We start from the raw sequence: 23,383 nt of genomic DNA on the forward strand, positions 1-23,383 counted from the left end.
CAGCTGGTCGCAGCAGATGGCCCCTCCCTGAGCCTGCTGGAGGTTTCTTCCTGTTAAAAGGAGTTTTTCCTTCCCGCTGTCGCCGAGTGGGCCTGGACATGCACTGGCTTCAGCAGCGGAACACGTCTGGCACTGCGGGATTTGATTCCCTGCCGTTGTAGTGTGTTACTGATGGTGACCTTTGTTACTTTGGTCCCAGCTCTCTGCAGGTCATTCACCAGGTCCCCCCGTGTGGTTCTGGGATCTTTGCTCACCGTTCTCATGATCATTTTGACCCCACGGGATGAGATCTTGCGTGGAGCCCCAGATCGAGGGAGATTATCAGTGGTCTTGTATGTCTTCCATTTCCTGATGATTGCTCCCACAGTTGATTTTTTCACACCAAGCTGCTTGCCTATTGTAGATTCACTCTTCCCAGTCTGGTGCAGGTCTACAATACTTTTCCTGGTGTCCTTCGAAAGCTCTTTGGTCTTGGCCATGGCGGAGTTTGGAGTCTGACTGTTTGAGGCTGTGGACAGGTGTCTTTTATACAGATGATGAGTTCAAACAGGTGCCATTCATACAGGTAACGAGTGGGGGACAGAAAAGCTTCTTACAGAGACGTTACAGGTCTGTGAGAGCCAGAGATTTTCCTTGTTTGAGGTGACCAAATACTTATTTTCCACCCTGATTTACGAATAAATTATTTACAAATCCTACCATGTGGATTCATGGATTTTTTTTTCACATTCTGTCTCTCACAGTTGAAGTGTACCTCTGGTGCAAATTACTGACCTCTGTCATCATTTTAGGTGGGGGAACTTGCACAATCGGTGGCTGACTAAATACTTTTTTGCCCCACTGTAAAATGGACTGAGGCTGTCAGATAGATAGATCCAGCGCAGCACCTGCGATACCTACAGCGCGCTCTAATCATGTCACCACCGCTTCACCCTGCACTCCCTCAGTGGCCTTAGATTTGTTGGCCTCTCTCCATCCGTTCAGTTCATTCTAAACTGAAAAGAAACTCTAACAACGCTTCAGCGTACGATTTTGTTCTTTGTTCTCATATGTGCAGTCTGCCTCCACCTTCCTCCCTCAGCTTCCTCCTCTGTCCTGCACTCACATTTTAAAATCTGTCGTGTTTCCTGCAGGCTGGAGCTGTACGCCAAAGTGCCCAACCTGCGGATCCTGGCCTGCGGGGGGGACGGCACCGTGAGTCACAGACGCTTTATTCCTCACCAGTATTTAACCAACAGATGATGGTTTGTCATCAGCGTGTCTGTGTGTGTGCAGGTGGGGTGGATCCTGTCTGTTTTGGATCAGCTGAAGCTCCGCCCTCAGCCTCCTGTGGCCATCCTGCCACTGGGGACTGGCAACGACCTGGCAAGGACTCTGAACTGGGGAGGAGTAAGTTAGTTCCACCACCACTTCTGATCATTTCCAGTTTGTTCTCATTCTTGGGCTCCAGAACAGCTTTGCATGGTTCACAGTCAGAATAATCTTTCTTTTCATGACACCGGGCCTCAGTGTAGCTGCTCCGTCTGAAGCACGCCACTTTAGCCCCTCCAGGCCCCTGAAATACGTCCTGTCTCCATCCTGTCATCCTGTTGGTCAGCCTCGGTTGTTTTTAAATGTGCTTTATAAATAAACTTGACTTGACTTGACTTGACTGTCACCCCCAACCGGCACACGGCTGCCCTGATCCTGGTTCTGCTGGAGGTTTCTTCCTGTTAGAAGGAAAGGGAGTTTTTCTTTCCCACTGTGGCCAAAGTGCTTGCTCACAGTCTGATTATTGGGGTGTTCTCTGTGCTTTACCTCACAATATAAGGCGCCTGCGATTTGTTGCAACATAAATAAAATTGAATTGAATATCATTTAAAGATGAACGTATGAGTACAGGTGTTATGGAAATTAGCTGTGGGGACCAACAGTTTTTAACATGGGACTGACTCACTGCTGCCTCTGCTGGGCGTCAGAAGAACTGCAGGTTGTTTTGTGAAGGTTCATAAAAATTCAGCTTAATCATAAAAGTGGAGAAGCTTCACTGCAGTTTAACGCTGAAGCACGTTCACTCAGAGGACTCGTGTAAGAAAATCGTCACTGTGGATCATTGTGTGAACGCTGCTTCTTCTTCTGTGAAAATAGGAGCCAGCGTTGCTCCTTGTGTAACTCGTCCTCTTCCTCTTCTTCTCCCAGGGCTACACCGATGAACCGATAACGAAGATCCTCTCGCACGTGGAGGACGGCAACATCGTGCAGCTGGACCGATGGAACCTGAACGTGGAGGCAAACCCAGAGGCGCGGCCCGAGGACCGGGACGAACACCAGACAGACAAGGTGAGTTTAACGCCCACCTGCGAGAGCCGACGCCCACCCGAGGAGGATCTGACGGTCCGTTTCATTCTGCTGCTTCCTTTCAGCTCCCCATCGACGTCTTCAACAACTACTTCAGTCTGGGCTTCGACGCTCACGTCACGCTGGGCTTCCATGAATCCAGAGGTCAGTACGCTCACAGGCGCGTCCTGAAATCCACCATCATGTCTTTGATAGTTGAGCTGTCCCCTCCCCCTGACAGCGTGTCCACGGCTGGTTTAATAAAAGATGCACGATGACTGTGCCACAGTTTGCATCCGTACTTTAAAATGGTTCTAGCACCAAACCTGTTCCCACACGCTGAAGAACAAACAAAAACGGGGACAGGGCGCCCCCTTGTGGAGCATGACTCTCTAACAGGATTATTACTGATGTAAAGAGACTCCGGCATGACGCCGCTCCACGTTTGTAGGTTAACAAGTTATGAAGAGCGAGTGTGGCTGTGGCGTCCTCCGCTCCTCTGTGGGGCATTCAAATAACACAGATAATAAGTTAATGGAGCCCTGCGACAGACTGGCGACCTGTCCAGGGTGTACCCCGCCTCTCGCCCTATGACAGCTGGGATAGGCTCCAGCGCCCCCTGTGACCCTGAAAAGGATAAGCGGAAGCGAATGGATGGATGGATGGAATAAGTTAATGGCTAAAATGCCAAAGCAGTAAAGAAGCCGGTCCTGCTGGGTGTCTCTTCCTGCTAAAAGGACCTTCTTCTGCCCCACTGTCGCAAAGTGTGGAAGCAGGACGGGACAAGAACCCGGGCTGATGAGGTCGAAGGTTTTACCCTCTGTCAGGCTGGACATCTCAAAGGTCAGGGGTCAATAAAGTCAGAAATACAGAACTCATTCCCGTTTCTTCTGGGTCAGGATCGAATCGCTCGGATCGATGTTCAGCACACGAGCTGGCTCTGTACTCGAGTACTCTGCAGGCTCTTCTTCGTGGGCGGCTTTTACAGCGGGACGTTCATGTGTTGACTGAGGGCCCAAAGCAGAGACTGCCAGCTTTGATTCAAAGTCTGTGCAGACAGACGCGTTACCGCGAGGACGTCTTACGACTTTGTGTCTGAGACTGGGAATATAGAAACGAGATGACCACAAAGACAAATGAGGAAGTGAAAACTGCTTAACGACATCTCACCAACCAGCCGTCAAAGATCCCTCATACTGATCTTTGATTGGCTGATAGTCTTCCAAGCACCGGTCGCTCGCCGTCAGCCTGTGACCCAGTGTGTAGAATGAGTTTGACCTGAGAGTACGCAGCTCTGCGATGGGCCGTTTAATCACCTTTCGAACCGGCGGTGACACACAGGAAACTGCCACAGGTGTGGCAGGTCCACAGGTGTGGCAGGTCCACAGGTGTGGCATTCAGGGTGGCAGCTCGAATCCTCCTCTGATCAGAGTGACTCAGCTGGGAGTAAAATCCCACTCCTCCAACAGACGGGAATGTTGGATTTAAAACCTCCTGTAACCTTTGACCTCTCGTGTTGTTTATCAGCTTTGTAGCAGAGCTGAGTTACAGCGCTGTCTTTACCATTGCTGTACTTTCACTGGTTAGAAATGTAACTTCCTGTTTCTTCACAGGAAGTCAGCAGCCTGTCAGGGGGCTCTGTACTCTGGGTGACGCTCACTCCCCCTACAGGCTAGAGAACAGCGGTGCACGGAGCCAGTTTCACACCTGTGAGCTGGTACCTGTGTCTCTACACAATAAAAGGCTTTCACTAGTTTCCAGGCCTACTCAGAACATCTGGACTCATCAGCAGTATTTTTCCTGCACCTTTAATCTTCTTCCAGGACCATAAAACATCCGCTAACAGCTGTTTATGTCTCATGTGATCATTAAAAATCTGACCAGAATCAAATCCTGTGAAATGAGTCCAGCTGTGTGGTTTGGGGGGGTCGGTGCTGTGGGGTCTGTTTCAAACTGTTGCTTTGATCTTTTCAGAGGCGAACCCCGAGAAGTTTAACAGCCGCTTCAGGAATAAGATGTTCTACGCAGGGGTGAGTGTGTCCTCGTGCGGCTGCTGTGCTGGTCGTTCACACGTAAACATGTTTCTAATGTGCGTGCGTGTGTGTTTCAGACAGCCTTCTCAGACTTTCTGAGCGGGAGCTCCAAAGACCTCGCCAAGCACATCAGAGTGGTGGTGAGTCGGGCTGAAAAGCTTAAACACACGTGTGACTGAGCGTCGTTACAGGTGAGCGAGCTCGTTACGGCCGATGACAACCAGTCAGTGCCTGTGATGCACCGCAGCATGAATGCATGGACTGTGGATAAAGATGGCTGTAGCCGCACTAACACCACCCGCTGGGATGTGGCGTTTGAATCTTGAGTTTCTGGGTTTTTTGGAGCGACACGTGATGACATTTGAACGAGAGAGTTTCTCAAGCCTCTGCAGCTCACGGCTGTGGCAGGAAGCACGCGGAGCAGCACGCTCCTTTATAAATCCTCGTTTCCTTCCTCCTCAGTGTGACGGGACGGACCTCACAGCCAAAGTCCAGGACCTGAAGCTGCAGTGTCTGCTCTTCCTCAACATCCCCAGGTACGTCTTCAGCCTGGTAACAAACATCTTCCACATGCACACCGTCTCCCTCGGTGGAACCCAGCCAGTAGATAAACTGGAAATGCTGTGTTAAAGTACGAGTGCGCGCTTGGTTTGTCTACCTGCTGCAGGTACTGTGCTGGCACCACGCCGTGGGGCAACCCCAGCGAACATCAGGACTTTGAGCCTCAGCGGCATGACGACGGCTGCATCGAGGTCATCGGCTTCACCATGACGTCTCTGGTGAGCGTGCAGCCGCAGACGGCGTAACCTACAAACACCACATCAGACCACACCGCGCCCCGTCACAGACATACGTTTACTGATGTAAACGCTCGTTTGGTCCAGTTAAATCTTTGCTCGTTTGTCTGCAGGCCACCCTCCAGGTGGGCGGTCATGGCGAACGCCTCCACCAGTGTAAGGAAGTGACCCTCACCACCTTTAAGTCCATCCCCATGCAGGTGGACGGCGAGCCCTGCAAGCTGGCACCGTCCGTCATTCACATCAGTCTGCGCAACCAGGCCAACATGGTGCAGAAGGCCAAGAGGAGGATCTCCATGCCCCATCTCAATGAGTACGTCTGGTGTGCGCACTGACCGACCTTTCATTGGTCGCTCAGTAGATTCCTTTGCTCTCATTGGCAGTCGCAGTAACAGGAAGTACTGAGCAGACTGTCATAGCTGCTATTAGCGATGGAGTCCACATGGCTCGCTTCAGCCCACTTCTATTTACGCTGTAGATAAATACCATCACGCGTATGCAGATGATGCAAGCGGCTTAAATGAATCAGATGATCTCAGTTCGTGTTCGGTGACTGAATGATGGCGTGCTTGTGTGCAGTCAGCAGCCCGTTCCAGAGAAGCTCCAGATCAGGGTGAACCGGATCAGCATGGCGGCGTACGAGGCCCTGCATTATGACAAAGATCAGCTGAAGGAGGCGTGTAAGTGTGAAGGACTGGTTATCTGCAAAGTAGCAGCAGTGCTTCCAGTCAAATGCATGTTTAACTGTGTTTACTGTGTTTGGGGCACGTTGGTTTCATCGGACTGGGAACCTGCTGGTTCAGTCCTCAAACCAGTTACTGTTGATGGTCTTTAAAGTGCCTCAGTGAAAGAGACAGACTGTTTCCACTATCACGAGTCACTTGTTGTTATTTCAAAGCAGAAACCAAGCACATGCTGCACGTTTCTCACTTTGACCTTTATGTTTCCTGGAGCTTTGCCGCTGGGAGTCATCACCGTCCCCGGAGACAGCGATCTGGAGACCTGCCGCCTGCACATCGACCGTCTGCAGGACAACCTGGAGCAGGTACAGCGTTGTGGGCAGGAGGAGTAATCATTAATCTACTGATTCATATTTAAAAGACTGCAGAATGACACAGATACCTGGCAGCTTTTATATGAGAATATAAGAGCTGACGTGAGCCGACCGACTTAATTGTGACGTGTTGGCAATTTAAAAATGAGACGACCTTTAGCGCTCAGACTGCGATCGTTGGGACAGGTTACCTGTCACCTGTGAAATCACCTCACCATCCACAGGCTGGGGGGTTTAGTCGACCTCTACGTGCAACTGTTTGCCAAAAGCAAAAAAACTGCAGATCCTTCCTCCATCGTACTTCCTGCGGTGCGAGCGACCCGTCGGGCTGCTCTGAGAGGGTGAAACTTGTCACGGCGTGACACATCAGACACTGATAGCGAGGAGCATCAGGGCGCGGTGTAAGGGGAAGTGGCTGACTGTGTTGTTTGTAATAAACCTCAGCTGTGACCCAACACCAACCGAGAAAAGCTGCACAGACGAACAGCAGCTCGCCGTCCTGCAGCACGAGTGTGCCATCGGTCAGGAGAGGCGGGGCTCTCGGTACGAAGAGTCTGATGGAGGCTCTCACTGTTATTTGATTACATTTGGACAGTTTCCCTCTGCTCCTCCCGTGAAATGTAAAAGTGAGTCTGTGGTGTCGGCTCTGTGCGGCGGTGCCTTTCACGCTTCTCTTTCTGCTCCTCCAGGACGGCGAGGCGATGAAAGGCGAGAGTCTGTCCTCACACAAGCTCTCCATGAAGTGGTGCTTCCTCGACTGTAAGTCCAAGCCGACCTCCTCCGTTCGCACACGGACCCCGACCTGCCCAAACGCGCTCTCTTTGTCTTTCAGGCACGACGGCGGATCGTTTCTACAGGATCGACCGGGCTCAGGTAGGAACGCAGCAGAGAAGCACCTTTACTGTGGCGAGGTGGAGTCGCACATCCATGCTTTTCTATGTCTGAGTGCGTCCACGGATGATGGATGCAGACGGGAATCGAACCGCCGGCCTTCAGATTAGCAGACTGCACCTGCTGATTGGTGCAGCTTTCTTTCTTCTGGCAGTGATGATGGATGAGCTGCAGCCAGGTGTGTCCTGATGTGTCATTTGTTTCAGGAGCACCTGAACTACGTGACGGAGATCTCTCAGGAGGAGCTCTACATCCTGGACCCGGAGCTGGTCTCCAAGGAGACGGTGGGCACCTCCCCCAGCATGCCCGACCTGGTGGACTCGGAGGAGCACCAAGACCAGCAGTTCGCCTTCCCCTGCTCGCCGCCCTCCCCCACCTCCCCTACCTCGTCACACAGGTGAGAGAAGATGTGATCTACGGGGACCGAACAGTTTGTGTGTTTACCTTAACTCGCTGCTGCCTCTGCTGGATGTCAGAGGAACTGCAGGTTTTCGCCCTGAAATAAGCTCCTGGTGTTTGAAGTGCCGTTTCCATGGAGCTGCTCGTCCCTCTGCTCCCCGCTGGGACGCCGCCGCCACTCGAATCACGATCAGAAATCAATCATGGGGGGCAGGAATAAAAACAGCGCTGTGTTTGTTTCAGATCCCGAGATCAGAGGAAGAGGATCTCCAGCGACAGCTCCGTGGTCGATGCTTTGACTCAGAGCGCCTCTAAGACCGCCCTCTGCAGGTAGCAACACGCACTCGCACACCTGCTGCTGGAGGAAGTGTTCAGATCCTGTAGAGTCAGCTGATACTCGGGTCCGCTCAGTGAAATCTGTTTGATATCTGTAAACACAAATAACAGGAATGAGCAGTTTAAATGTGAATACTTCGTTCCATGAGAGCGCCCCCTGCTGGCTCGACCACTGCGCTGTCTGCTTTTTTTCACGGCACAGTGGTCCCACGCCTGCATTAATAACAGACTGTATATAAACGATGGATGCCGCCTGCAGTCTAAGTGACGTCCAGGAGGGGGCGACTCCTCTGGTCTGTGAGATAACGATCGCTGATCTTTGACTCAGTGATTTTGGTCCCGTCAGAGCCGAATAGGAGCAGGGGAGGGTTCAGGGCGGGGCTTGAGCCTGCAGTGTCCCTCGGACCTACGTCCATCTTTTATTAAGAGTCTACTAACATTAATACATCAAATTTGTACGTTTTAAATTGGCACTTTGAACATTTTATCCCCATGAAGGCTTTGATGCTGCAGTTTGTGGTAGACTCATGTGCCCACATCGTTCTCGTCAGACTGGCTGAAAGAAGCTTCGTGTTTCCTTCACTCCTTCGTTGAGGTTGATGCTTTGTTAAGTCGTACAAAGTTCCTGTATTAAACCCAACACCAGTCCAGATGTGCCATGTGACCGGCGTGTGAATGCGCCCTCGTGTCCACATGCCGGTGCTGTTTGTTTTCCATGTGCTGCCGCTGACTCACCTGTCACCTGTCCATGTTGTCTGTGATCTAAAGGCGAGGAGCAAAGATTATCAATGTGCATCGCTCCAACACAGCCGCGGCTGATTTCAGACCCGTCATTAGGTACGACTCCACCTGCTTCCTGTCTGCTGTTTCTCTGAAGCTCCTCATCATCCACACACACACACACACACACACACACACACACACACACACACACACACACAGACACACACACACACACACACACACAGACACACACACACACACACACCTGCCAACATTTCAGCTTCACAGCGTCTTTTGTGCCTGGTTTGTGATGTCATGGTGATGTCAGGTTGTTAGCCAATAAGAACAGCCCAGCCTCCTCCTCTTTAACGCTAATGAGAGCCATAATTTACATAATGAGTGACATCAGCGCCCCCTCCTGGACATTCATCATAATATCAGAAGCCATGTCCATCTTTATTATACAGTCTGTGGCCTGAGGTGCTTTGGCGTCTGTTTGTGCAGCTCTCTGATTGGCTGTGGCTCTGCAGAATAAAAACACACAGCTTAACTGCAAGACACCGCAGGTGCTCAGAACGCTCGCTGTAATGCAAGACCATAACGAGAGCGTCCCTGCTGCACAGACTCAGACCTGGCTGACACACAGTGACAGATTAGCTGTGCGTGTGCAGCGGTTTGATCCCAGGAGGACACGCACAGACGTGCAGGCGTGACACCCCTCATGATGTCTCGGTGCGAGAAGAAACTGTTCACGAGGCGGGCGGCTTTCAAAGCCCCCGATTGTCCCGATCACCCTGCACCTCAGATTTAAGCTCCTCCCTCTGTCACATGACAATCTGATGACCTCCTATCTGTGTCTTCTCTCACCGACAGACCTCCTGCTGCTACCTCACACGACCCTGAAAAAGGTAAAAACCCTCCTCCTCCTCAGTTCTGCTGTTGAACACTGTGAGTCTTCAGCGTCAGTTCCAGCATTTGTCCAGCAGAGGGAGCTGACAGGCTGTGTTCTGGACTCTGCTGCGTGAATTTAAAGTGAAAACAAGTGTAACCTTGTGTCTGTTTCCTGCTCTTCAGATGCAGAGCTGATCAGCTGCATCAAGAAGGAAAACCTGGACCGGGTGAGTGTGGACGTATTGATCGTTACGAGTATTGATTTCTGATTGAGGAAAGCGGTTTACTGAGCATGTGCACTTTGGAACAAATCGCTGTATTTGTTGTGCAGCTCCGAGAGCTCCACCAACAGGGGGCGGACCTCCTGCTGCAAGACGGAGACGGCTGCACGCTGCTGCATCACGCCGTGGAGGCCGGCTGCAAAGACATCGTCAAGTACCTCGTCGACAGCGGTGAGCGAATCGTTTCTATATAAAGGCTAAACGTTAAGAAACCTGATTCTGATGACTGAGTGTGCAAAGACGGCTGAGGCTGCTGTGGTATTTCCACTCTGCGACCGAGCCGCCAGCCTCACGCCACGCTGCTCCTCCTTTATTACACTCGGCTCGTCCTCGGGACGAGTTCTTCGACTCCTCAGATAACGGTCAGGAGAGAGCTGCCATACCTGATCCGTGATCTAGAGAAACGCTCGCGTTTTAGGGCGTTTCTGGAGGTTCTCATCAGAAACTAGAAGCAAAGTACGAACTAGAAAGTTTCAGTCACTGAAGTAAGAATCTAAACTTGTGTAGTTGGACCTTGTCATCTCCGAGCTCGTCACCCTGAGACGCCTCACTCTCACGTCCTGCCCGTTGCTGTAGCTCTCGTATGTGAGCCCTGAGCTGCTCCTCTTCGTCCCCAGCAGCAGGTGATCGTGCACACAGGTGTAGCTTCTTTGTGGGGTCAAATCAGGTCGTACGAACGTGGAAACAGGGAACGAGGAGTCGATCCACTTCGACTGTCCAGTCACAAACTCGAGCTGCTCCTCGTAGCATCACGTGCTGTTGCCGCCACATTAAAGCGCTCTGATGTTCGTCTGTGATGATGACTCTGTTTGTCTCGCTGCTTTCAGTGCCCACGTCCCACCTGGATGTCACCGAGAAAGAGACGTGAGTCAGCTTCTCCTCCATTCGATTCCTCTCCTGCTGGACGAGGCTCGGCGCCTTCATGTGCGTTTTCGTTCTTGTTTCTTTCAGAGGGGAGACGGCGCTCCATAAAGCCGCCACTTCCTGTCAGAGGAGCATCTGTAAATACCTGGTGGAGGCCGGAGCGTCGCTCATGAAGACAGACCTACAGGTAAAGCAGGAGATACTTCGTGTCCATGCTTCCATAGAGATTGAAAATGTGACGTCATTAAGGGGTAAAACCGCAAAGGATTCTGGGAACTCGTGGCAAGAGGTACTAGCCCACGCAGGCTTTCAATTGAAATCAGTCACACAGCGATAAAAAGAAACACAAAATGGCAGGAAGCTGTTGCATTATTAACTGCAATAGCCGGTTTTATTTTGAAAAATGTGTGATCTGGTTTCCTGCCCTCCTCGCCTGCTCTAGTTAATAGCAGGTCGAGCGTGTTAGGAGTGTGGCGTTCCTTTCCTGCGCTGGAAGCATGAAGACACTTAAAGTCCCACTCCAGGTGCTTCACCCACTCAGACCCCACAGCAGCATCCGTTATAAACCCTGCTGGAGGGCGGCGAGGAGCGAGTGGAACTCTGACAATCTGGACAATCGAAGCTTTTGAAAACGCTCCGTTGCCAGAGTGTAACGGGAAAAACAACAAAGCTTTTAAAATGTACTTTGCATCCGTACAAAAGCAGAACGTTATCTGGTGACGCAGGTACAGCAGGCGACGCAGCGCCTCCTGCTGGCTGAGTGAGCAACAGCGCGGCTCGGGGTGAAGCTGCATTATGTTTGCAGCGGCGCCCTGAGCTTAGAGATGACAGCCGGGCCTTCGCCATCCGTGCACGGTGTGTGTGTGTGTGTGTTTAGAGTTCAGGTTTCTGCTTGTGAATGAGGCCCAGTGTCTGAAGCTGAACATCAGCTGTGCCAGAGCGGAGCAGGAGCTTAATAAGAGACGAATCAACATGAAGCAGCGCATGCGTCTGCAAATCACGATGTGGCGTCCCAGCTGCTGCTCTGCGCTGGTTGGTTCCTCCGTGCGCTCCGTTTTGTGCTCGTGGACACAAAGAATGTGAGTTGGTGTGATCGGTCGAGCTTCCCGCTGCACGAAGCCGTTTGCGTGTCGTTCTCAGGCGCAGTGACGGCCACCGGCCGGAGCACAGCCACCGCGCTCTAAATGGATCTCCAGCAGTATTTGACCCACTTCTATAAAGTGATTAATGTTGTGTGTCACTGAGAAACGAATCGCCGCGGGATCCCCCGGCCTCGCTCCGGCGCATACAAAAGGCCACGGCTCACCGTCGCCATGGTGAAGCCAGTGGTAACAGGAAGCAGCCCATAATCTGAGTTTCTCTTTGTCTTCTCCTCTCCAGAGGAGGAAAAGAGTTCATGTGTTATTTAGTGTCTAGATGCACCGAGCAGCTCGGAGCCTTCGCTCCTTCTGCTCTGCAGTTCGTCTGACGTCCAGCAGAGGCAGCGTGTTTGCAGCCCGATACACAAACTGTTCTCCAGAGATCATTTCCTCCTGCATTACGCCCATTTTCATCACTCACCTGGATTAGAGGCGTGGCCTCTTTGACTGACAGGTGGACAGTGACCCAGGCGGCTGTAGTCTGCTCGGCTGAATCGCATCATGTGACCACTGATGTCCGCTGTGAGGTCACACTGAGAGTTTGATGAGTGAAATTTGAGGGTTTTATTTGCAGCTTATTGAAAGGTGACCGTGGAGGTAACGGAGCTGACGGTGGAGCCCGTCGGCTTTCTTAAAGCTCTGCTCGTCTCTTTCAGGGGGAGACTCCCAGGCAGCGCGCCGCCAACGCCAACGACCCGGAGCTGGCTGATTATCTGAAGAGCTGCCAGCATTACCAGATGATCCAGCGAGAGGACCAGGAGACGACCGTGTGACCTCCCGAACACCTCGCTCCTCCCGCCCTCCTTCGTATTTATCTGCGTCCTCTGCAGAGAGGCGCCGGGTCTCGGCGTAGACGGCAGCGTCGTGCTTCTTGTCTGCTGTGCGGGGGCAGGGCGAGTTATTGTTGTGTTTTTGTCCAAACGCCTGAAAATCCTCCAAAGTACCCAACGTAACAGCGTAAACGCGCCTGGACACTAAAACAAAGTCAAACTAGTTTCCTCTTCAGGCCACAAAGACTCTCAGATCTGGCTCAAACTGCATTTTGAATACGTCTTTATCGACTGAACATTAGCGCTCTGACCTCTGCGTGAAGACGTGCGACGGCGAACAGTGGCGGCTTTCATCCATCTGCAGCTGAACGCTTTCGCCGCATCACAGAAAAGCTGCAAGCGTGTCTTCTTTAAGCTTCTAGTGACCTTTTGGATGTATTTGTTTACTGGACAGAAATAAGTGTTTGGATATTTAACTTAGGCTCACTCAGCTTATTTATGAAGTCTTTGTAGAGATGTAACGGATTTTGTTTGTGATCAAACTGAACTTTAGAGATTTTAGTCACATACGAGCGTATTTCTTGTAACTTGTCACCTGACTGTAAAGCGCGATGCTTCCTGTGATGTGTGTAAATAGCTGAGACGCCCGGTAGACTGGTCAGTGTTGGAAACGTTAAGCTGAAGCTCTGCCAAAGCAGTCACGCCGTAGGATTAATAATCACCTTTAGATAGCAGGCAGGATGACATGATGCTGTATGATATTCAACTAATAACTGTTTGGTTTGATCATTTCTGAGTGACCTGCAATAAAGCATGTCAGCAACACTCTCCACGCCCATTTATTCCCATAAATAATCATTGGTTTGTTCATGTTTATGTTACTTCGTCCCTAAGAGGACCAGAAGTCTCGAGTAACAACAACAAAAACACAATCTCACGCTTTGTGCTGCATCCAGTGGGCGTCTGTTTCCTGTCAGCACTCACCTGTGGTTTTTAACCCCGCCTCCTCCTCAGGTGTCAGGCTGTCCCGTCACTGAAGAAAACACCACCTGTGTCAGCTTACCTGAGCCCGCAAGAACCAGAGCACTGTCCCCAAAACCTGGGATGGGCTGAAGTCACTGCAGGTCTCACTGATAATGTGAAGTTTATTAAAAACATGATAATATTTTGAAGATACAGAACAAAGACACAACTTTTAAAAAGCCATTTGACAAAAATAAAACATAAGAAAGAGAAAAACCAACATGACAAAGAAAAAAATGCAACACAACAAACTGAGACGTTCAGCAGATCCAGACTTTGTCAGCACAGCCGGAAACGTCGACCTGCTCCCGGCACCAGGAACAGGAAACATGACGAAAGCTGGGCTGTTAACAGTAATTCAGCCGCTTCTTGAGCGGCGTTTGCAGCCTGAGGTTGGTGCTTCTGCCTCACCTGAGAGCCGTTAGCACCCAAACAGGAAAGGCCCTTCCATCAGCGTCCATCGTGGATCCTCTTTTATTTTCAGCGTGTGTGTTCCCCTCCGCATCAGCTGTCAGAAATGCTCAATGCTCTATCAGCGTTCTGCAGATGACGCCTGAAGGTGGCGCTGCACTCTGTCGGCCTCACGGAGGCCTGTAAAGCATTTCTGCTGGTTTTAAAACTCGATCATTGTGTTATTAGGTCGTTACTGATGAACAGCTCCTCGCTCTTTTTGTGCTTTAGTCTAACATCTGACCAAATCAGTTCAATAAGAAAAACAACACCAAAGCACCGAGATTTTGCTTTAGTGAAACGTTTTGTGTTTTTACATAAAGAGAAATCTTCAGAAACCTGGACGTCATAAAGCGTCTGACACTTCGATTAGTGACACTCGTGTTTTACACACAGACTCATAATCACCGTTCACGCAGATGAAATAAAGTCTGTTTCACGACTGTTAGAAGTGAAAGAGAACAGCAGAGAAACCCACTGACACTAAACTCTCGTGGAGTCCTGAGGGCGGAGGAGGACCTGACGGAGCACAGGTTTCGTCTCCAGCTGCAGTTGTTGTGCCAAAAAGTGATTTCCAATGTTTTTGTGTATTTTTTATGTGTAATATCTTTACGTATGTTGGTAAACGGACAAAGAGCTTTTATACAGAATAAAATTATCTTCATAACGCTGTGTTATTGTACTGACATTGTAACCAATCCGCTCCTTTATCCCCACTTAAAATGTTTTTACTGAACTGTCGTAATGTCGCTTCTGTCCTCTTGGTCAGCATACTCTGACAAAAGACGTTTTTAATGTTAATGAGATTTGTTTTAACGGCATAAATAAAGGTTCTATAAAAGTCGCTGCCAAAAACTGATCGCAGCTTCTACACGGATGTTGTTTGTGGCTCCAGATGACTTTATGTCATCCATAAGCGATGCATTTGACATGTTTCACATGTTATAGCCCAACAAGTTACTTATAGCAGTTTGATACGAGCAATCAGTTTTTGGCGCACCGTAACAGGGGCTTCCACGCGTGACTGAGCCATCAGCGCGCCTCGGCTCGGCTTTCACTCTGCTGCCCCTCAGAAGGGCTGAACATCTGGCAGCTCGTGCACAGTTAGCGCGAGCTTACACGTTTCCTTTGTTGTGCTACAGTCAGAGGCAACACCACGGTTACTGTTACCACACAGAACAAAGACGCGCGCCACCATCAGGCTGTGGAACATGTTGCCATGTTCACTCTGACCCAAGAAGTTTCAAATCGTCATGTTTTTAAAAAGTATCCCATTACTTTTGTAGTTAGATTCCTTCTTGCTGCTGGCAACACGAACAGTTTCTCTTTGTTTTTTAAGAAGAGTTGCCTCGTGCCCTTTCACCCACACCGAGTGTTTCCTAGAAGCCGTTCCACCTGAAACTCACCTGAAAGTCACCTGACACGCGTCTGTGGGCTGACGCGCACTCCACTCCGCAAACATTCACGCACACATTCTGCATTTCATGTAAATGAGCGGAGCTTGTTTTGTTCCTGGAGACTGGATTAAAGTGTGTGATGTCACCGTGCGCGTGCGCGTGCACGCGAGGGGTTGTTCGGGAGCTGCAGCTGAAGCAGCGACAGAAAGCGAGACTGCACCGCGCGACCGGCCGCTCCTCTCCAGCCCGAAGTAAGTGTCCGCGTTTGTGCCCATACTTCTGTTTTCACACTTTAGGTTGATTCTGCTGCTGCGGCTCATCGGCGACGCGCTTGTTTGCTTGTTTGTTTAGCTTCAGTTTAATCTTGTTGTTTGTTTACTCTTGAATGTGAAGGAAGGAAAGGCAGCAAGGGATTAAGGAAGGAGCCGAAACAAAGACATGAGACAGAAACGGGAGCGAAGGAATCAGAAGAAAGACAGGAAGCGGAACGAAAGCTCGTTTTACTCAAAGCTTTACGTTTTTGACTCGTCTGGAGCGTCTCTCTCCAAGTCACCTGTGTGCGCTCTGATTGGCTGCGGGCAGGTGAGGGGTTCGTGCGCGCGGCCTCCGGTCGGCCTCCGGATGCCAGAATGAACCCCGAGATCCAGGAGGAAGTTCTCCTGATGTCGCCCCTGCTCCTGAACCAGAGGGAGCATCCCACTGCTTTTCTTTGTTTTCTGATGCAAATACGTTTCCATTCAGGGCGGGGGGCGGAGGGGGCTCCTCGGGGGTGGCACAGAATCTGTGTTAGGCTTTAGAGAAATGAAACCAGGCTAGAAGAGGCTTTGTTTTGGGCCAATGAATCAGTATTCTTTTGAGGGGAACTCTAAAGAGCTCATTCAGACGCTGCTCGGTCGCCCCCTCCCTTCCCCTCCCCCTCCTCCTCCTCTTCATTGATGGGGGGCAGACTGGAGACCTGCTGAGAGCCGGTTCTCTCCTCATAAAAGGCCGCAGGAGGAGCGAGAGGAGCAGGATTTGCTGTGCCAGCTGACATGTGAAAGAGGACCATTGCTTTAATGGAGGCTGAAAGAGGAGTCTGTCATCTCGCAGCACAATGACAGCAGCGAGGGAGAGCAGGGCCTTCTGGGTAATTGACTCTCTCTCTTTGGAGGCTGCTCTCCATTTGTCCCCCGAGCCGACGGCTGCTGTTGCTGTGTGATGATCGCTGCCGTCAAACACCAAAGGAACGTGCTAATCCTGCAGCACACCACAGATACGTGCAAAACAACAGCCGAGTGTGTGTGTGTGCGCTGACAGCAGCTTCTGCATACATTAGCCCACTTTCATAATCCCACTGCTGCTGCTCTCACTACAATAGCCAGATTACTGGGCTGAGGCGCTGTGATACGGGAGGAGGTGAAAAGATTTGGTTTGGTCTGAATGTTTGAACCATCTGGCTCGATGACCCGCGTCCAGGCTGCGGATCAGCACACACACCACAACTCAACTCACATTCCTGTTTCAGCACAGACAGAAGTCCTGCTTTTCCAGCTCTTTGTATTTTGGCTGTGGATTCGTGTCTCTGTGATTCTGTGTTTGTGTTTCTGCGTAGTTGCTCTCGTGCTTCTTTGTGGCTTCGCTGTAGCCTTTCCGTGTCTCTGTCTCGCCGCGTGGCTCTTACTCGATCGGCTGCAAACATTAGAAACAAATGGAAGGTGTGGTTGTTCGTGGCAGCGCGTCCAGGCCTCTGGCTGCAGGGTGTCCACCTCTTTCTCACTGCTTGTGTTTGACTGACGTTGTATTGTGATGAATAATGTGTAAGTGTGAGTGTGTTTTTGTTTCTGCAGAATGCGAAGTTTGTTCTCAGTGACGCTGCTGCTGCTCCTGGCCCTGACGCTCACCGCTGAGGCCAGCAAAAGAGCCAAACATCACAAAGGTGTGGCTGTCCTTCATGTTCTGTCACCACACCGGGAAAGTCAAGTTTCTCTTCTTCTTCTTTTGTTAAAAAAAGTGCATTCCCAGGAATGCCTGTCACCACAGCAGGCATGCACTCAAGTAAAGCATTAAAGGTTAACGAGCATGAAAAACAAGTTTTTCCTGTCGGAAAACATCCAAAAAACGCTCTTACCAGTTTTCATCTTTAAATTCCAGACTAACTCAGGCAAAGCTTTCCCTTCTGCTTTAGTAATGATCTTTGTGTAAATGACTGGAATATAGTGACTGTGAAGCATTCAGTCCAGAGAGCTGCTGGAGACTAAAGAGGAAAAAGTTTCACGAAATGGACAAAAACACAATAAGACGTGTTTCAGGTGCAGCTGAGCTCGGCTGTCAACAGATTTGTTTTTCTCAGCGTCTCATGCTGATGTACAGGAGCTCTCCCCATACGGAAAAGAAATAGTAAAAACTTATATGTGATTACTCATGAAAGTGGCCACTTTCTCATTACTTTCATACATTGTTTTAGGAAGTATCCAAAACATACAAGTTTCATTATATAATTTTTCAAGGGATCTTATATCTGGTTTCACTCTTGTATGCTTTTCATACAAGTTTCACACAAGACAGATACAAACTTTATAAGATTCATATATATCTTTTCCATATGGGTAAGCTCTCACTCTATTTAAATATGACATTTGATGACCTCGCTGCACTTTAATGACGGTATAAAGCCGTGGTTTGACCACCACTGGGATAGTTTCCGGGTTTTTCCAAGACTAGCTGCACAGGCAGCGGGCTGGAATACAACAGGAAACAAAAATCTGTTTGAGATCATAAAGCGATGCAAATGCAACGACCTGCAGAAGCTCACGTTAACATCCAGCTGAAGCAGACAGTGATGTTGTTGCTGTGAGCGGAGTCGTTTTCATCACAGCAACGATGTGCAAACGTGTCTGAGCGGGCCGTGGCGGTTTGGAGACAGGTTTCCTCCCACCAGGTGACCTGACCTGTGCAGAGGGTGAGAGTGTTGCAGGTTCATCCTCTGGGCAACTATTTGCTCACTGCAGCTATTTGCAATCAGTTGATGACGGTGCAATCACAGATCATTCCTCGTCACAAGTCCTAGTTTTATTCCAGTGTGACTGAGCTATAAAATCCCTCCTCACCTCACGCTGTCAGCACAAAACAAACATCAAAGAAAGAAACACTCTTCAGATTCAACAGAAACGTCTTTTAAGAGGCAGAAAAGCTAAATTTATCAGAGTGTTCAGTTATCCAGGTGGAATTAAACCACAAGTACAAACCTGTTCTTCTCTTTAGCTGAAACAAAGCAAAATGTTCTGCATGAAAACATTTTATGAGGCCACAAAACGTGAAACAGAAAAATGGCCTCCGGTGTGTTTAAACCATGTTGTGTCAGCGTGTTTGAGCCGCTGCAGGTGTCTGACCGACTCTCTGCTCAGCAGGCAGGCATGACAAGTCCCGGACGACCTCCGAGTGCTCCCCTGCAGAGACTCGGTACGGGAAGTGCATACCTGAACACGGAGACTGCGGGGACGGTGTGAGAGATGCCACCTGCAAAGATCGCACCGACAAGATTCCCTGCAAGATCCCCTGCAACTGGAAGAAGGACATCAGTAAGACTCCACACAGCTGACACCACACAGGGCAGAGCTCCTCCGGATGGTCACAGGGTGGAGCTCAAGACACAAACTCTAACATCTACACATTTACACTCGGGGTTCGCTGCCCTATTAAACGCTCTGAATTTATCTCCAGGACATGATTTCTCCTCTAAAAGACAAAAAGCTCCAATAATGCATTTTATTGTCTTTGATTTAAAACAGTCAAACTACTCTTTCAAGGATGTTTGATATAAAGGAAGGTTGGAGATTGGCCTGTAATTAGCTAAGACTGCTGGGTCTAGAGATGCTTTTTGAGTAAAGGTTTAACTACAGCCAGCTTGAAGGCCTGTGGTACATAGCCGATCATTAGAGATAGGTTGATCATATTTAAGATCGAAGCATTAATTAATGGCAGGACTTCTTTGAGCAGTTTTGTAGGAATGGGGTCTAAAAGACACGTTGATGGTTTGGAGGAAGTAATTATTGAAGTTAACTCAGTATTCTTAAACTTAGTTACAGCGCTTTCAGAAAGACGTCTACTGTGATCAAGTCTACTCCCCACTGCTGTGTAATCAATTATTGTAAATGTAAATGTTATCAGGAAATGATCAGACAGGAGAGTGGGTGGGTTCTGACAACACCCCCGAATGACTTGGGGGTGTTGATTCATTTAAAACAACACAATCATCCTGCTGCAACCAGGTTTCTGTCAGGCAGAGTAAATTGATCTGTTGATCAATTATTAAGTCATGTACTAACAGAGACTTGGAGGAGAGAGACCTAATATTTAATAATCCACATTTCACAGTTTCACTCTTCGGTGCAGAGGTGGATCTTTCGTGCTTCTCCAAAAATATTTCATATTTCTTACTAAAATCACTGAATGACCCTGTGAAGCCATGAAATAACCACCAGGAAACTCAAATGTTTCAAAACGGGTGTTTATTGAAAGAAAAGATTCAATCTCATTTTGAATAAATGAGCTGTAATTGTATTATTTTTTCTACATTTGGCATTTTTGTGACTTTATTCAGGTTTTATAGAATAAAAGAAAAATCCCACTGATGATTCAGAGAAGTCAAAAAGTCATGTAAATGTGCCAATCAATGAAAAATGAATCAATTTAAATGAAGCTGGCAGCGATGCGTCTGGGAGGCAGAGGGGGGAACGTGCGGCGGCTTTGTGGGTTCAAAGTTCAAATCTTCTTTCAGGTGACTGCAAGTACAAGTTTGGGCCGTGGGGAAACTGCGACGCCACCACCAACACCAAGACCCGATCAGGGACGCTGAAGCGAGCGCTGTTCAACGCCGAGTGCCAGGCCACCGTCAAGGTGTCCAAACCCTGCTCCCCCAAAGTGAAGAAGGTCAAAGGTGAGAGTCCTCAGTAACCTTTAACAGTCACTGCAACAGACGACGACACGATCAAGTCACGTGTAGCTTCTGATGATGCTTTCGTAGCAATACTGTGCAGCACCGTCGTGATAAAAATAAAAAAGCCACGTTGAGCTCAGACGCCACCAACATCGAGAAAATGGAGGAGGAGCTTAATGATGCCGTTGGTGTGCAGTCAGAGGCGGATCCTTCACTCTTATACAGAGACGAAAGGTTTTAGAAAGGATTTCAGGCGAGTAAAGCAAAGAGAACATTTGACTTTGTGTTTGTAAAGCAGCCACAAGATGCCAAAAATCGCTGTTTCTGCAAACCTGATCAGAATCTCTGAGCGTTTACAAAAACTACACTGAAGTTCTGAAGGAGGCAGGGCTAAAGGCCAGGTGAAGGTGGCTCACCTGGTTCAGCTGGAAACTCACGTGCACAAGGCTGCAGTTTCCACGTTATACTGTCAGATAAAGACTCAACAATAATACTCTGAAAACCAGCAGGAGACAAAAAAGTTTATCTAAAAAAGGAGTTTTTCCTTCCCACTGTCCTACTTGCTCATAGGAGGTCGTATGATTGTTGGGTTTTTCTGTGTGTATTATAGTAGCGTCTACCTTACAATACAAAGCACCTTAAGGTGACTGTTGATGTCATTTGGCGCTAAATAAATACAGTGGAGCAAAAAAGTATTTAGTCAGCCACCGATTGTGCAAGTTCCCCCACCTAAAATGATGACAGAGGTCAGTAATTTGCACCAGAGGTACACTTCAACTGTGAGAGACAGAATGTGAAAAAAAAATCCATGAATCCACATGGTAGGATTTGTAAAGAATTTATTGGTAAATCAGGGTGGAAAATAAGTATTTGGTCAATAACAAAAATACAACTCAATACTTTGTAACATAACCTTTGTTGGCAATAACAGAGGTCAAACGTTTACTATAGGTCTTTACCAGGTTTGCACACACAGTAGCTGGTATTTTGGCCCATTCCTCCATGCAGATCTTCTCGAGAGCAGTGATGTTTTGGGGCTGTCGCCGAGCAACACGGACTTTCAACTCCCACCACAGATTTTCTATGGGGTTGAGGTCTGGAGACTGGCTAGGCCACTCCAGGACTTTCAAATGCTTCTTACGGAGCCACTCCTTTGTTGCCCGGGCGGTGTGTTTTGGATCATTGTCATGTTGGAAGACCCAGCCTCGTTTCATCTTCAAAGGTCTCACTGATGGAAGGAGGTTCTGGCTCAAAATCTCACGATACATGGCCCCATTCATTCTGTCCTTAACACGGATCAGTCGTCCTGTCCCCTTGGCAGAAAAACAGCCCCATAGCATGATGCTTCCACCCCCATGCTTCACAGTAGGTATGGTGTTCTTGGGATGCAACTCAGTATTCTTCTTCCTCCAAACACGACGAGTTGAGTTTATACCAAAAAGTTCTACTTTGGTTTCATCTGACCACATGACATTCTCCCAATCCTCTGCTGTATCATCCATGTGCTCTCTGGCAAACTTCAGACGGGCCTGGACATGCACTGGCTTCAGCAGCGGAACACGTCTGGCACTGCGGGATTTGATTCCCTGCCGTTGTAGTGTGTTACTGATGGTGACCTTTGTTACTTTGGTCCCAGCTCTCTGCAGGTCATTCACCAGGTCCCCCCGTGTGGTTCTGGGATCTTTGCTCACCGTTCTCATGATCATTTTGACCCCACGGGATGAGATCTTGCGTGGAGCCCCAGATGGAGGGAGATTATCAGTGGTCTTGTATGTCTTCCATTTTCTGATGATTGCTCCCACAGTTGATTTTTTCACACCAAGCTGCTTGCCTATTGTAGATTCACTCTTCCCAGTCTGGTGCAGGTCTACAATACTTTTCCTGGTGTCCTTCGAAAGCTCTTTGGTCTTGGCCATGGCGGAGTTTGGAGTCTGACTGTTTGAGGCTGTGGACAGGTGTCTTTTATACAGATGATGAGTTCAAACAGGTGCCATTCATACAGGTAACGAGTGGGGGACAGAAAAGCTTCTTACAGAAGACGTTACAGGTCTGTGAGAGCCAGAGATTTTCCTTGTTTGAGGTGACCAAATACTTATTTTCCACCCTAATTTACGAATAAATTCTTTACAAATCCTACCATGTGGATTCATGGATTTTTTTTTCACATTCTGTCTCTCACAGTTGAAGTGTACCTCTGGTGCAAATTACTGACCTCTGTCATCATTTTAGGTGGGGGAACTTGCACAATCGGTGGCTGACTAAATACTTTTTTGCCCCACTGTAAAGTTGAATTGAATTAAAAACCTGTTTCTTACTCGTGCTCCAAGCATCTGAGCTCTGAGCCATAACGCCGTCTCCCAGAGATCTGATTGGTCAGTAGGTGTTGCTAACCTGAAGCATTAGCTGCTGAGGCCGGTCGGCAGCACCTTCAGATTCAGACCTGATGATAAAACCTGATCTTCCTCGCCTCCACCAGAGCAAACGTGCGGGATTCATCATGGGGAACGATGTTGTAACATGAATGTCTGATGCTTTGCTTCCTCAGGCGAGAAGAAGTCCAACTGAAGGATGTACCGCGACAGAAGACGGCGGCATTTCGTCCTCTTCCTCAACGATCGTCTTCCCTCCTTTGAATACACAAAATGAGAGACTCCTCCAAAACACACCGACCGCCTCTCCTTGCTTTTGATTCTTGTTTTTCTGGTTTCTGATTTGATGTTTTTCTGGATTAAAGCTTTTCCGACACTGTCCCGCTAGATGATGAGAATAATCCTCGTAGCTGATAGTTTGTTAACCATTACACTGAGATAGTCCTAAAGCTTGTACAGTAGCCACCTGTGAATTCAGACTAAACTGGACGCTGGTCCTCACGGGATCGTCACGAGTTTGTTTGTAGGCGAGTTTAGTTTTAAAGAATCTGAGAAAATCCTCTATGAAATCTATTTTTTAAACTATAGATTATTGTTGCTGCAGGATGAAACTGTACAAATAAGCAAAATAAAGACTGTACATTGCTTTGGTGAAGACTCTGGCGTGATTACTGGTGCACAGACACGATGGCTGTCATAATAATAAAAGGTTCGTGCATATTCAAGAACGGGGTT

The 23,383-nt window shown here is 48.9% G+C and overlaps 2 protein-coding genes across 3 annotated transcripts in view; both read left to right on the forward strand.

The window, feature by feature from the left end:
- LOC146666962 (diacylglycerol kinase zeta-like) overlaps positions 1 to 13,431 on the forward strand; it is a 29,493-nt gene extending 16,062 nt beyond the window's left edge. The window contains exons 12-33 of the mRNA XM_085415111.1: positions 1,134 to 1,194; positions 1,276 to 1,389; positions 2,179 to 2,319; positions 2,403 to 2,481; positions 4,291 to 4,346; positions 4,427 to 4,489; positions 4,812 to 4,885; positions 5,017 to 5,128; positions 5,260 to 5,459; positions 5,726 to 5,826; positions 6,100 to 6,191; positions 6,890 to 6,959; positions 7,033 to 7,073; positions 7,298 to 7,488; positions 7,734 to 7,820; positions 8,595 to 8,663; positions 9,423 to 9,457; positions 9,624 to 9,667; positions 9,772 to 9,892; positions 10,549 to 10,585; positions 10,673 to 10,772; positions 12,381 to 13,431. Coding sequence (XP_085271237.1) covers positions 1,134 to 1,194; positions 1,276 to 1,389; positions 2,179 to 2,319; positions 2,403 to 2,481; positions 4,291 to 4,346; positions 4,427 to 4,489; positions 4,812 to 4,885; positions 5,017 to 5,128; positions 5,260 to 5,459; positions 5,726 to 5,826; positions 6,100 to 6,191; positions 6,890 to 6,959; positions 7,033 to 7,073; positions 7,298 to 7,488; positions 7,734 to 7,820; positions 8,595 to 8,663; positions 9,423 to 9,457; positions 9,624 to 9,667; positions 9,772 to 9,892; positions 10,549 to 10,585; positions 10,673 to 10,772; positions 12,381 to 12,497 — 2,005 coding nt within the window. The 3' untranslated portion in view covers positions 12,498 to 13,431. The remainder of the gene's footprint in view (positions 1 to 1,133; positions 1,195 to 1,275; positions 1,390 to 2,178; positions 2,320 to 2,402; positions 2,482 to 4,290; positions 4,347 to 4,426; positions 4,490 to 4,811; positions 4,886 to 5,016; positions 5,129 to 5,259; positions 5,460 to 5,725; positions 5,827 to 6,099; positions 6,192 to 6,889; positions 6,960 to 7,032; positions 7,074 to 7,297; positions 7,489 to 7,733; positions 7,821 to 8,594; positions 8,664 to 9,422; positions 9,458 to 9,623; positions 9,668 to 9,771; positions 9,893 to 10,548; positions 10,586 to 10,672; positions 10,773 to 12,380) is intronic.
- Positions 13,432 to 15,442: 2,011 nt separating this feature from the next.
- mdkb (midkine b) lies at positions 15,443 to 23,299 on the forward strand. 2 transcript variants are annotated; one of them, XM_085415113.1, is made up of 5 exons: positions 15,443 to 15,615; positions 17,191 to 17,279; positions 18,748 to 18,921; positions 20,121 to 20,279; positions 22,825 to 23,299. In XM_085415113.1, the coding sequence occupies exons 1-5, from the start codon at positions 15,458 to 15,460 to the stop codon at positions 22,842 to 22,844; spliced, it is 600 nt and encodes a 199-aa protein (XP_085271239.1). In that variant the 5' UTR covers positions 15,443 to 15,457; the 3' UTR covers positions 22,845 to 23,299. The 2 variants fall into 2 exon arrangements, with proteins under 2 accessions (XP_085271239.1, XP_085271240.1); XM_085415114.1 differs by having other exon boundaries at positions 18,751 to 18,921.
- The last annotated feature ends 84 nt before the right edge of the window (positions 23,300 to 23,383 follow it).

The sequence above is a fragment of the Rhamphochromis longiceps genome, linkage group LG7 (assembly GCF_057381845.1).
Source record: "Rhamphochromis longiceps isolate RC_006_pf linkage group LG7, R_longiceps_female_GT1.1, whole genome shotgun sequence".
In the NCBI taxonomy this organism is placed as follows: Eukaryota; Metazoa; Chordata; class Actinopteri; order Cichliformes; family Cichlidae; genus Rhamphochromis; species Rhamphochromis longiceps.

Bases quoted from the DNA above. Each gene is read 5' to 3' on its own strand.
- mdkb (XM_085415113.1), top strand. From the start codon at position 15,458: ATGAGCGGAGCTTGTTTTGTTCCTGGAGACTGGATTAAAGTGTGTGAT. The intron at 15,616-17,190 runs GTAAGTGTCCGC...TTGTTTCTGCAG, and splicing joins CCGCTCCTCTCCAGCCCGAA to AATGCGAAGTTTGTTCTCAG. The intron at 20,280-22,824 runs GTGAGAGTCCTC...TTGCTTCCTCAG, and splicing joins CAAAGTGAAGAAGGTCAAAG to GCGAGAAGAAGTCCAACTGA.